Genomic DNA, 14,586 nt, shown 5'->3' on the forward strand with positions numbered 1-14,586 from the left:
ATTCCAATTGGATCCACCAAATCGGTATCCCATTGCAATCTCCCTGCCATACAAATATTCTATGTTGGTGTTAATGAATGTTTACCAATAGCCAAAATAGCTCCTAACATCAAAGAAAGGGTTAGTAGCTTGTAAGTATATTAAAATAATTATAATTAAAGTTAAACATGCTATTTCTATAGGTCAATCATTCGAGTTAATGATGTATGAAACTGACAAGAAGATTGATACGGTACTCCATCACGTCACATACTTTCTTTGACAGGGGATAACAACACTTTGACAAGATCGTTACCGGACAGAATGGAAATGGACACATAACATCGCCCCTTATGCATTTCTTGGTGCAAATCTGGTACGTCATCCATGACCTGTAATATGCTTCACGATTGTTGAATAATCACAGGGTTGGAGCTTGTAGCCCTTGTGATCATGTTAGATTATGACGTCGACCTTGTTGAAATAATTAACCATGGGACAAATAGCAAGCCATTAATTTCTGCCAGATAAACAAATGGGCACTACGTGACTTGTCCAAATCTGTCTGCTCCTCTCTTGTTATCCATCGACCTCTTCATTCTTTTAATCTACTGTTACCGGTCCGACTTCATCGATCAGATAAATTGAAATTTGGAAGATCCTCGCTGTCTTGTACCATTAAAAGAATCCCCACCCCTGCTCGTTATTAGCTACCGGCCCGTTTCTTTCCCCCCAAAAAGGGGTGGCGAATGCTATTGACCTTTAATTTGCAGGGACCAAAGAATGACGGTAGCTAAGGAAGCTAGAAAGCTCTCCTCTTCTTTAGCGGCACTTTCTATACTTTTTGTGCCGCTGCTAACAATTTTCTCACGTCCTTCTCCCGTCTCGGCTCTGAACACCATCACCCATCTTCCAGGATTTCATGGAACCCTGCCCTTCTACTTGGAAACCGGGTGAGCTTTCCATATTTTAACACCCGTGTTCTAATTGGTGCACGGTGCTGCTGCTCAATTATCTAAAAATTTAGGAAACTTGTGCTTCTACTTTGCGAGTTTTAGATACGTGAAGGTGGACGAAGTGAATGATGCGCAGCTTTTCTACTACTTCATAAAGTCTGAGGGGAAGCCGGAGGAGGACCCTCTAATTGTGTGGCTGACAGGAGGCCCGGGCTGCTCGGCGTTCTCAGGATTGGTATTTGAGATTGGTAAGGTTCTTTTAGTTTTATCGATCATGATCCAAGTCAATGAATTCACTTCAATAGTCCGTTATGCTGCTTAGAAGTGTTGAGTTCATGTTGATAGTCTATTACATTGGTTTTTTTTATGTGAACAGGAGGTAGCAGAGCTACCCCTTTTTATTGTCTATTACATTGGTTAGAAGTGTTTAAATATGGATTGAAGAGGAGAAGAGACCTGAAGACCATGGAGTCAAATAAGAAAATTATCATAATGGAAGCGGGGAATTCAGACCATCTCATAGATGATGTTGTTACCACCTTGTCTCTGTGAACGAGATGGTAATAGTAGCCATTACCAGAAGTCTGAGATGACATAAGTGTAGCCATAAATTCTAGCGTGCAGCAGATATATCCTTTATGAATTGATCTCGTTACGGTATGCCGATAAAGCAAAATGTAAGCCACTAGCCATTAAGTGATTGTTTTTCAGCGATATCTTTTGCTCACCGCACCATTGTCAAGAAAGAATCTTTTATCAAAAAAGAAAACTGCTATCAAAAAAAAAATGATGTGATATGAATATTATGGGTGACTTCAATATCATATATTTGAAATATGAAATGATCTCTTCATATATAAAGAAATGGTGCATATGATCCAATCTCCCTCTCAAGGCCAGCAATGTCGGGAGTTTTTGTGTATGAGATTTTTTTTTTCTTTTTTCCAGAAAATGAACCTTGGTATAATGCTAAGGTTGTGATCTATATATTATAGATTTGAAGTATAGAAATAGCTTCTTGTACGTGGAGCTATGTACGTTTAACTCTTCTCAAGCCCTGCAATACTAAGAGTCTCAAATATTTCTCTCTACCGGAAAAAAAAAAAAAAAAAAAAAAAAAAAAAAAAAAAAAAAAAAAAAAAAAAAAAAAAAGAAAAGATGAAAGATGATAGGACAAGCTTCTATCATTCTGTGGAGTGGGATTCATGTGACTTGATAAACCCGGTGCATGTTCAGTTGATGTGTAAAAACTGAGATTTTTTTTTTAACCCTCCAGCACAAACTTAAAAAAAAAAAAAAAAATTTGACTCACGTGCTGTGCACGAAAGAGAAGGACTCCCGATGGAGTCCATCTTCTCTTCCGATTTCGATCGGGAGAAGAGTCTAGCTCATCCAAACTCCAGCGAGATCCTCGGATCTATGCCTAAAATCCCTCCCCCAATCCTCTTCAATGCGTCACCCAATCAAGGCTTTAGAGGGAAAGAACCGTCGAGCATTTTTGACGAACCACCATCAATCCATCATCGGATTTAAGGTAATGATCTATCCTTTCCTTCCTCCTCTCTTTTCTGAACCCCCATGAGGCTTTTGATGGCTGGATTGAGCCGCAGGCCATTGGATTTCTTAGGGGACCAAATCTCCCCTATTTTCCTTCAGTCGGACCAGTCGCCGTCTTCGAAGATGGCCTTGCTCGGTCGTCGGGGACTGGAGCCACCCCACCAGAGCTGCTGGGGTCACTGTCGATGAGGGTCCTGGCCATGAAGGTGGCTGGCCTCAATTTTTTTCCCCTCCCCTGTTTCCACAAAGAAGAAGGAAGAAGAAAAACCAAAAAAAAAAAAAAGAGAAGGAAAAGAAAAGAAAAGAAAAGGAAAAGAAAAGAAAGAGAAAAAGAAAAAAGAAAAAAAAAAGAAAAGAAAAGAAAAAAGAGAGAGCTCTCTCTTCTATCTCTCGTCTCTCCACTTTCTCTCTCTACCATTTTCTCTCCCTATTTTCTCTCTCTATTTTCTCTCTTAAAATTTTCTCTCTTTATAATTTTCTCTCTCTAGAGATTTTACGACCAATGAAGGGTTTAGATACTTAGACAAATACAGATCTTAGTTGGCGTTGGGAGGGGTCCTGGATTTCTGATATTAAGATTGTTCATCGTAATTTTTTACTATCCCTAATCATTTATAATTTTTATATTTGATCCTGATTATGTAGAGATGCGACTATCTACACAAATATCGAGTAGAATATCTTTATTCCGAGTTCATAGATCGAGGAGTTCATCGATTTTTATATAGGACAATCATCGATAGTGGTAAGGATATTCTTGAATATAAATATCGATACATATATATATTTATTTTTGTACTACATGATTTGATTTCTTATGGCCGATATTTGTTTTTATGATCACCAGTATGATTACTTGTATATTCCATATCATATATTTGTATCAAATCATGATAGTTTTTTAGATGGGTTTGATTGTGATACCAACTATTGAGATTTTTGAAATGAATATAATATGATACAATATTTTCTTGGCATAATTGAGATTTAATAAAATAATGATAAAAAAAGAAGTATTTGGACCAGCCATGTTAAATAGAGAATAGCCTTGCCACGGACAGAAACGTAGTACTTAAGTTCGCCATCGTGGGCTGAATCGCAGATATTTTGAGTTTGCCACCATGGGCTGAATCGTGGTTATTCTGAGTTTGCCACTACGAGTTGAATCACAAATATTTTGATTTGCCATTGTGGGCCGAAGCACGGCTAATATGGATTGCCACCGTGGGCCGAAGTGTGGTTTATGGTTTGCTAGTCATGGGTTGAATCATGATCGTGATTAGTCCATGACCCTAAGATCATTGCTAATTGAATCGGATCAAGTTAATGAGACATAGATGATAAGAAATGAAACTATAATTAAGTAAAAAAGGCTTTACTTAATTATACATATACAGTATATTACTTTTGAAAAGATAGATATTCGATGGTATATGATGTATATTTTTTTTTATATATATCGATACTAAGTTATGTTAGATATTCGAGATGAGATTTCATGGTTTATGTTTTTTCTTTGATACTATTCATATATTATTTTTAAATTATTATTATATTAATGTGAGTCTGTGGAGTTCGCGGATGAGTGGATGAATATATAGAGTATCATTGATATCTCATTGAATGATTGAAGGAATTGAATTTGTAAGTATGCAAGTTTTATCAATTGCTATGAAAAGTAGATCATTATGATGTTGAGTTTGTAAAAAAATTATAGGCCTTGTATATTCTTTAGGGCTTGCCCTAGAGAGTGTGCAGCTATTATGTATCCGATTTGGATGCTGAATTTGGGCATAATAAAATAATATTAAAGTTAGGTTTAAGATCACTAGAGACTGTGACGTGAGTGATATCAACTCTACAATGTAAGCATTGAAGGATTGATTTGTACCTCTCTCCAATCTTGCAGGCCCTCTAAAATTTGACATTGCCGGCTATACTGAAGGCCTGCCAACCTTGGTCTACAACCCATATTCTTGGACTAAGGTCTGATCTCTCTCCCCCCCGCACACCCCCCCCCCCGCCTCTCTCTGAGCTTTGGTGGGTCTTCAGGTATGCAGCATCATCTTTCTCGATTCGCCGGTGGGAACTGGATTCTCCTATTCGAGTGTGGAGAAAAGCTACGAGACGGGAGACACCAAAGCGGCCCGACAAGTCCACATTTCCTTAAAAAGGTGGGAGCTTTTGCTATGTCTTTCAGCTTATGGAATTCGACTGTTTAAGACATTCAGGAGGAGATTAGTGCGATCAATTTACGAGCAGCCAAGTTGTCATGCAGTGGCTTATTGATCACCCGGAGTTCCTTTCCAATCCACTCTACATCGGTGGAGATTCCTATTCTGGTATTGTTGTGCCTGTTGTTGTTCAAGAAATAGCAAAAGGTAATTTCTGGAAAACAGTTGTTTATTGGATGATTGATAATTTTCTGAAATCGGATGTGGTAACAATTCAACAATCTCTGTTATAACATTGGTAATCAAAAGATACCATGATTATTAGGAGGGAAGAAAGCTTCCACTTCTTACTAACAAAAATGCGGCATACAGTCAATATTGCATTAAATCATTTGTCCATGTTTATAGTTTCTTTGAGGTTTTCTGAACATAAATGCAAAGGGGCTTGAAGAACAATGCCCAGATATTGAATAGTGGAAACTAATTAGTGCATAATGTGGATAATTTATGATGGCCAACAATTTAAGAATTACTAAGCAGGTCATATTCAATCATGGATGTCATAACTTTTTAAACTTTTTTATTTTTATTTTTTCAATTTTTGACTCAGAAGGAGACTAATGTGCATGAGCAACATTAGTCACCAATTTTGTTAAGCCAAATAAAACTTATGTACAAAAGTAACGATAATTACAAGAGGGAAGGAACACCGCAGGAACAAAAGAAGAGAAGAAATTTTGGCAGTCCACAGGTACAATTGGGGTTTAGACAGGAGACACAGACAGAATATACAGAACTTTAAAGTTTTCAGAATTATTGCTGAAGTACTGTTCCACTGATAAATTTGATGTATTCATATATTCATATGCCTTTATGCCTTTAAGGTTTGTATTGTTACAGGTGATCAAGATGGAGATGAACTGCTTTACAATCTCAAGGTTGGTGGGTTTTACCAAAAAATATACCTAAGTGTGTGTGCATTTGTAAACAAAATATAATTGACTTCTTCCTCTATATCTTTCCTGATATATTGGCAAAATCAGTTAGATTTTTCTTTGCCTTTATCAGAAAGTCTAAGAACTGCAATCTATGAAAGCAATAAGTGAACGGTGAGTGGTTCAGGATCAAGCAGCATATATAGCCATTTGGATGTTGTGTGGAAATTGAATGAACAAATTATTCACAAAATAACATTCATTAGCAAGTTCTTTATTAATTACTCTCTCTCTCTCACACACGCGCACACACACACACTTTACATAGATAGTGAAGTTGAGTCATCAAGGACTAAATTGAGATAATAGCAAGACTTATTTTAAAAATAATCTGAATGATTGTTGGGATCATGGTATTTTGTACCGGCCTGAACTGGCCGGTACATCCCGTACTGAACTATGCCAGCGCAGAACCGGTCCGGTTCAAACCGGATTTTAAGAAAATGGACTGAACCGGACCTAACCGATGGGTGAGAATTTTTTTGATTTTTTCTATTATTGGTATAGTATGGTACGGTAATGTATCGGTCGGCAACCGCATGGATTCCAATACTGAGTCCGTGAATCTTGGTTGGGAGAAGGATCCATACTCCTTTTCTTAGAAGGTCAACTTAGTAACAAACATTTGGGAATAGGGCAAGACTTCACAATTATTAAATCATGATTCCACTGCTTTGAACAGAACTATGCAAACCTTTTCATTGTCACTGCTGATAAAGAATGTTTATGATAGTTAAATCTAACTGCATGTTGTTTCCACGGTGGTATACAAAAGAAACCTTTCATAAGTTACCAAAAAGGTGAACTTAATTTTGACCACTAAAGAACAACCTTTTTGTTGACATGTGGTGTTTTCCACTTTTCCAAATTAATTAGATATTGCACGGCAAAGTAGTTCATTATTTCTTTCTTGCACAACATGGACCAATCCACCACAGATAAGACACTAGGAAGCACAGATGCGGCAAAATGGCTGCCGTATCCATGTCGATGTGTTTCCGATACAAAAACACTGGGGACACGGTGCGATACATACCCACAGCATGTCCGGTTGTTTTCCCTCTCTTTTCTGATTTTTCCGATGTCGGATACGACTGGGTATGGCTGGGATACGGCTCGATACTGAAACATTAGTGTTTTTATGCTAATCTTTTAGAATTTTTGCTTGTAATGACTGCATTAATGATGCTTACTTTTCAAACATAGATGCTCTTGAGTTATGATTTGTGTTTATATGTTAAATTTATCTTGAGTATTTATGCTTCTATATTAATATTATATTAATTTTATATTTTTTAATATACCATATCCCAGCGTATATTTTTAAAAATTTGTCATATCTTCGTATCCGTATCGTATCATACCCGTGTCCGTATCATATCTGTGCTTCCTAGATAAGACATCATGATTACCAATCCTGCAACATAATCATAGTTTTGATTAAACAAAGAAGTGGTCTTTTTATGAACTTTAAAATGTAATAATAAAAGGCTCCCATCACATTATTCCGGAATTTCCATGAGTAACATATGTCAAAAATTTTTGGTGAGCTGGATCCAATGCGAATGATCCATAGGGGCATGACCCTAACAACAATCACAATTTGTTTCATGTTCTTGTACAGGGATCGTTGTTACACACTATAGGCCTTTCTTTTCTACTGTGGCTGTTCTTGTTATTGTTTCTTCCATATACACCATTCTGCTTGCCGATTTTGAGATGTTCTGTACGATAAAAAGGAAAAAAATATTCGCATCTATTTCCTGTGCCTGTAATCTTGCTTAGAGTAACTTATCTTTATGTGCTTGTACACTTCTTTTCTGGATATGGTTCCAGGGTTATCTAGTTGGCAACCCAGCAACAGATGAGAAGTTTGATAATGGGGCATTTGTCCCATATGCTCATGGGATGGGACTTATATCTGACGAACTTTATGAGGTGAAAAAATTTATCCAAACATTTTCCTAGAGTATGTCAAACCCTTTATGCTTCCTTGTGAACACTTAACATCATCAACAACTTGAGCAATCAGAATCCATGTTAAGGAATCCATTACTGAGGTATGTCAGATGGATCAAACAGAGCATTCTGTGTTTTTTTTCTTTTTAATGATTAGCATTAGATTGGAGACGAAAAGAACCCATATGATATAAATAAGTTGTTGGAAGGCATGTACGGCATCATAGAGATTGTTTAATAAATAGATAAACCTCTTTTGCAAGGTATCTGATGATGGTCTCTCTTGGACCATGTTGTAGATGTATCTGTTAGTGTATATCATTGATTTTCATTAAATTCTTTCCTTTATATCAATTCTAGTTAATCTGCATTTTATTGATAATTTATAGTAAAATACTTTATATTTTAAGTTTGATTTACAGAATTCTAAACATCATGCTGACCTTAAATAGTCAAAGTAGCATTCAGAAAGCAACCACTAAAAGGGCACCACAATTGTTGCATATGAATTTTATCATAGATATTGCTACTTTGAAGTTGGGTACATGTCCCAGCTTGCCATAACAATAATTGTAATTTGGGAAAACTTTTGTCGTGGATATTATATAATACCCAAGCCTAATGCTGTTGAGTATTTTACACTATGATTTCTTATTATGAAGAATTGTATTTGTATTACACAGTTTGGGAGAAAGCATATAATATTTAATTCTGTATTATTTCTTTCTTTCAGTCAACCAAGAAAAGTTGTGGAGGAGAATATGCTAGTCCTAGAAATGAACAATGTGCAAATCATCTGCAGTCTATAAATGAGGTTGGTGTGCTACTCACTTTTAAAGGTAAAACATCTGTTTTGACCTCTTTAACTGGAAAAAGGTTCTTGGATACATGCAGTGTATTAAGGGAATAAACACAGTCCAAATTTTGGAGCCGGTATGCTTTTTCGCGAGCCCAAAGCCTGGCATAGTTGCTGCATATAGCAGGAGATTGCTTAAAGAGGATATTAAAGGGTTTCCTTTATTAAAAGCTGACCTTTCTTTGGAGTGTAGAGTAAATCCCCAACCCTCCAACACAAACTAACACATGCACCAACACTTTCAGATGCTATCAAGTGTCGTAATATGTATTTTCTAAACTCTTCTATCAATGTGCTCAAATGCATTAGCATCTTGAAATGCATTTAGACTTTCGAAGCTACTTCTTATCACTGCACTCAGGTGTTGATCCTTGTTTGAAACTTAAATTAGGAATCTTGCTATGTGAAAATATTGGTTCATCTGGTTTGCTTCTGGCCAGTCAAGTAATATCTTACACCTAATTTATCTTCATGTATGAGTGCTTGTGCATGCATCTGTGTTGGTTCATGTGTAATATAACTGCTGATGTTTATGCATTTATATGTGCCTGCTTGTGCATTCTAATATGTGCAACAGGTGCAGCTGTGCAGGTGTTCATCTTTTACTAATGTGTATGTGCTTACTAATTAGTGCAAACAGACCTCCACATATGCAGTTAGATTTGCCCCTATTTGCTTCCATAGATGCTAACTAATGTAAAGATGCCCACTTGCATAAAATTTGAAATTGTTGATGCTTTTCTCGGACAAGAAATCTCACTGTTTCTAGCCATGTATTTTGTTGCAGACTTCTGGATACTTGCTCTCCTATTTCTGGGCAGATAATGATACTGTTAGAGAGGCTCTCAATATTCATAAGGTATTATAGCTGATTATCTTGACTTCTAAGCTGTATGTATTGAGATTAGCAGTGTACATAACATGGAATCTCTTTGCGCATGTTATGTATATCTGCTACACAGATTTAACATTCTAAGGGTAGTAATCAGACAAAGTTTGCCAAAGTTACTCATGGGATACTTCTGCATTGTAATCTGTGAAATGTACTTGATCTGTGTGCTAATCCTTCCATTTTAAAAAGGAGACTGTTGCGTAGAAGTCTGTCAAATGTATTTGATCTGTATATTAATCCTTTCATTTTAAAGAATTTCTCAACAGTCCCTGAACAGAAATGGTCCATGGATAGAGCAAACATTTGTGGCATATGCACTAATTGATGTTCAAGTTGTTAGCTTTCCTAAATATCTCGACCATGTTAACCTTAAATTATGTACATCTTTTTGCAATAGGTCCAACAAATATTTGTGACTGGCATATTAATCCCTCAATTCTTTTAAGATGTGCATATTCATTGTGATTTAACGTAGAAGCAGTCCAGAGGAATGAAGAACGAGAGACAGTTACAGCTTAATTTCATATTAATCCATAAATTCTTTTTCGTTTTTTCCTTATATTATGTGGAAAGGGTGTGATGGAGGTAATAGTGGGGTGAGAGCAATTCTAGGCCTAAAATCCTGAAATCTGACTGAGGAAGAACTTATTTTCATAGTTCTCCCCTAACCCCCCTGGTAGTCAAAAGCATGTAGGTCATATTACAACTCAGGTAACCCTTAATCAAAAGGACTTCTATATGTCTTGACAGGTATAACTTTTAGAGACTAATTTGCAATTTTGAAGAATTTGAGGAATTGATAAACAAATAATAGGATTTCAGGGTTCTTTGCTTGGATAGTTTTGCATTAGCGGCTACCAGCATAACATATTTGTCTTCTCCAATCAGATAAATATGTTCTGCTTTTGAATTACCAAAGGATGTGTGAAAATTCTTTGTCAAGGAACTGAATAAGATCGAACAGTACACCAGTATGGAAACCCATCATTTAGGTCACTATGCAACACCAGTAAATCAGTTTGTCTTAGTAGTTATGAGAATACAAGAAATACATATGATATGGAGCTTTTTCTTTTAGAAGCGCATATTAATATTTGCTTGCACACTAGCATGATGATTACCTTCAGAAGTCTCAGTAAAATGCTGCTTCTTGGTGAATTACCATTAAATGTCTTCATTCTATTTGTTAAATAGCTTTGTTAATGGTGTTATAATTCAATCAAGCAGACTAAAATTTATTCTAGTTGAGATATAAGTGATGTAAAATGGAATATCAATAGATATTTTTGATGATGCCAAACAGGGGACAGTGCAACAATGGCAGAGATGCAACTATGGCCTACCTTATGCACACGATATCCCAAGTTCTCTAAAGTTTCATCTAAATCTGACCAGCAGAGGCTACCGAGCATTGGTATACAGGTGAAGTCCCTACAGCTTTTGCATTGGATATTTTAATTTTGCCTGCTATACTAAATTTTCTATTTTTCCACGTCAAAATGTTATTATTTGATGCTGCTTTTCTTGTGCAGCGGTGATCACGACTTGCTTGTACCCTTTGTGGGAACGCAAGCATGGATTAGATCTCTCAACTTCTCCATCGTGGATGACTGGCGGCCATGGTCTGCAGATGGGCAAGTTGCAGGGTGATCTCTTGTTGCACAATTCATCTAAAAGACTAACCAATTTCATTAGCGAGCTTCGCATTTTAGTTTTTAACACATGCGGTTATAAGTCCTAACGTTCATTTCTCAGGTTCACGAGGACTTACTCCAATAACCTAACATTTGCGACTGTGAAGGTAAACAGTAATTTTCCTGCCGATGGTAGGAGATCATGGGGACTGTATTCATATAAGGATGTTTTATCCACAGTTTTATTCTTGTCCTTGTAGGGTGCGGGACACACAGCTCCAGAATACCGGCCAAAAGAGTGCTTGGTTATGCTTCAAAGGTGGCTATCTGGTGCCCCTCTATAACATGATTATCCTCCATAATTAAGTTGCAAATATTGGCCCCAAAATCAGTAACCTGATTGTAATCTGCCGAAGCCAGAGAATGCTTGGGTCAACTGATGTTCTCTATGATAAGTAATACTTTCGAAAGTCCCAAAATTGGGGAGAAGAGCTACCAATATTCCAGAGTAATTGATCTTCAAAATTATAAACCCTTATGTTTACACCAGCTTTGTTGTACCTCCATCATTTTTTAAAGGAAAGTCTGCTAGGCAAGGATTACGGAACAATCCTAAACCATCTAGTTTGGAGCATACCAATCGTATTGGTGGTAGATCAGGATGGTTTCGGCAATCTAAATGAGAAATTAGCGAAAGAAGGAGAGATGGAGAACAAAATAGAGGGAGAGAGGGAGGGAGGACCTTTGATGCTACCAGAGAGCTGCCAAGGCCATGGCACTACTGTGGAGCTTGCTGGAAAGTAGGAGGGACTCTGTCCTTCCGATTGAAATAGAGGCTTTGGCCTCCATTTCATTTTTTATTTTGTCATTATTAAATAAAGTCAATAATAGAGGCTCTCTCTCTCTTCTTTCTTCCCTCTCCTCTCCCTCTATCTCTTTTCTTTCATTTGTTCTCGCTCCACTCTCCCTGATGTATCGGTTTGGTTTTGTGCAGAATGGCACAGGGGTATATCGAAGTATGCCACTAGCTAACCTGTTTAGGCTTCAATACTGGCACAGCGAATCTTGTTATCAATAATATGAGCAAATAATTTTTTTTTTTAATAAAGAAATGAAGTAAGAGATGTTCTTCGTTGATATATATATTAGTAAATAAGGTTATGTACAAGTAAAAAGAAGAAGATTCAGTATTGGGATTTGCAACAAGTGGTCAAAACTTAAGAGGCACGGTAAGCTTCCTCGAGAGCTAAGTATAGCAACTTTAGTGATGCAAGGGCCTGTCAGATGAAAGTGAATTAAAACTTCATCCTTCCACGTCCGCTAAGTGGGAGCTCAATCGATAGAGACCCATGCTTTATGAGACAGCCTTCACTGCGAGGATAAAAAAATTAGACCCACGTCCAGGACAACGTGCATGCATGAACGTCCCTTCTCAGGCTTATCAGAGGCAATGAAGCCACTCACTATTTACGTAATCACCAAGTGAACAGTCATCCTTCTATCGGAAGAGGTTGAAGGCTTAATTCTTAGAAAAACTCTGGAATGCTCTTAAGCTCAGAATGAAGGCGAGTCAGTGTGAAGCGAAGAGGATAGCACATGAAATTACTTGTCCTTAGAGTTCCTTATCCAATCAGCCATGAGGAAGCTGATAGTCCGAATTATCTCGTTGGAGTTACAGGCCTCCGAGCAGAAAATCCTGTTATTTCTCTCTTTCTATAGTGACCAAAGAGTGACTGAGATGAACACGTCGAAGGGTTTAGATCTGGAATTGCTATGCTTAGATCTCCAGTCGTGCCACAGGTCGAAGATGTCTTGAGGGAAATCGAAGATCCGACGCTTCTGTAGCATTCGTCTCCAAACTTCAGACGGGAATTGACACTGCAGCAATAGATGATCGACTGATTCGTTTTCAGAGTAACAAAATGTACATCTATTGGACCATTGAAGCTTTTTTTTTTGCAAGACATCTGCTGTAAGAATTTTATGGTGGTAGCATAGCCAGTTGAAGGGCTTGCACTTTTCAGGGATTGGCAATTGCCAAATGATTTTCCCCAGGTGAGATAGCACACTGCCATGCATCAAAAAAGTGTAGCATGTCGAAACTTTGAATCTGTGACTTGGGAACCAATTCCAGATTCTCTTGTCCTCGAGGTTTGTAAGTTCTATAGTCGACAATGCGGAAGACAGGTGACGTAGATTTATTTGAGCTGCCTATGGCAATGGGTATCTGAAGTTGGTCGACTAGTCTTGCTTGATCAGGAAATCCGCAATGGAACAGTATTTGTCCAGGGACAAGGCATATAAAATGGGAAATAAATTTCTGGGAGTTACATCAGAAAGCCATCGGTCGTTCCAGAATGAAGTGAGACCCATTCTCAACCAGCGCAGAGGTGAAAGCTAGCATATAATCTCTGAGATCCAATATTGTTCTCCAAAAAAATGACATTTTCCGTCTGTAATATTGAGAGGTGCGTAAGTTAAAACCTTTAGAGTAGTAGCAGTAGAGGATCAGGTCTTTCCAAAGACCATGGCCTTGTCCCACCATTTGAGGAGAAGACCAAGGTTGAGTGCTTTTAAGTTAATAACCCCTAATCCTCCCAAGGATTTAGGTCGACACACGTGGGACCAGCTTGCCAGGATTTTGAAATTTGAAAGCTGGTTGCCTCCATTCCAGAGAAAATTGCGACAGACGTAGTCGATTTTCTTAATAATGGACTCCGATAGAAGTGTAACAGACATCCAATACGTCGCGACCAGCCAATGTTAAGGTACGTTTCTTCTATCTAGCCCATTTTCTGTTAATCTTTTCAACCAAAAAATTTCAATATTTCTCGGTTAGAAACATATAGCGATAAGGAATACCGAGATAATTTAATGGGAGTTCAGATATTTTGCAGCCCAAAATAGCTGCGCAGCCCAAAATTGGCTTCTGCTTATGCCCAATCCTATGCGATTTGGAAAAGTTGATTTTTAAGCTCGGCAGAAAATCATGGTATCATCCGTGTATTGATGGGATGAAGGCTGCTGGAAAAATTTAGAGGTCCGATGGGATCCAAGAGATTCTCAGAGGCTGCACGCTTCATATTCAGGGAGTATATCTGCCATCAAAATAAATAAACAGAAGAGGGGAGAGTGGATTACCTTGCTTGAGTCCCTTTCGACTGGTTATCCATCTACCAGCTAGATGATCATTGAGGATCATGGCGGATTTAGAAGTAGCAAGGAGTTTGGATATTCATGAGATAAACTTAGAACCAAAGCCTCGTTTGCGAAGCAATTTGAATAAGGTTCCCCAAGAGACACTGTCGAAAGCTTTTTCGAAGTCAATTATAAACATGATTCCTTGTTCATTGGTGTTTCTGAAGAGATTGATGAGTTCAGATGTTGAAATATAGCTGTCGAGGATACTTCTCCCTGAGACGAAAGCAAACTGTGAGGAGGCCACCAGCTTATCAATAACATTACTGAGCCTTAATGAAAGTACTTTGGAGATAATCTTGATGATGCCATTTTCAAGGCTAATAGGCCTGAAATCCTTAACCGATGGGAAGTCAGCTTTCTTAGGAATAAGAGAGATGTAAGTG

At 37.7% G+C, this 14,586-nt stretch overlaps 1 protein-coding gene across 2 annotated transcripts; it reads left to right on the top strand.

Moving 5' to 3' along the window:
- The first annotated feature begins 7 nt into the window (after positions 1-7).
- LOC105055846 (serine carboxypeptidase-like 18) lies at positions 8-11,551 on the top strand. Of its 2 annotated transcripts, XM_073247402.1 has the most exons (16): positions 8-24; positions 266-355; positions 753-932; positions 1,038-1,183; positions 4,402-4,478; positions 4,545-4,666; positions 4,755-4,873; positions 5,567-5,604; positions 7,498-7,599; positions 8,354-8,434; positions 8,515-8,670; positions 9,264-9,335; positions 10,672-10,790; positions 10,901-11,014; positions 11,124-11,169; positions 11,263-11,551. In XM_073247402.1, the coding sequence occupies exons 2-16, from the start codon at positions 333-335 to the stop codon at positions 11,344-11,346; spliced, it is 1,479 nt and encodes a 492-aa protein (XP_073103503.1). In that variant the 5' UTR covers positions 8-24; positions 266-332; the 3' UTR covers positions 11,347-11,551. The 2 variants fall into 2 exon arrangements, with proteins under 2 accessions (XP_073103503.1, XP_073103502.1); XM_073247401.1 differs by lacking the exons at positions 8-24; positions 4,402-4,478; positions 4,545-4,666; positions 4,755-4,873 and having other exon boundaries at positions 260-355.
- Positions 11,552-14,586: the final 3,035 nt, after the last annotated feature.

Source organism: Elaeis guineensis, chromosome 13 (genome assembly GCF_000442705.2).
Source record: "Elaeis guineensis isolate ETL-2024a chromosome 13, EG11, whole genome shotgun sequence".
In the NCBI taxonomy this organism is placed as follows: domain Eukaryota; kingdom Viridiplantae; phylum Streptophyta; class Magnoliopsida; order Arecales; family Arecaceae; genus Elaeis; species Elaeis guineensis.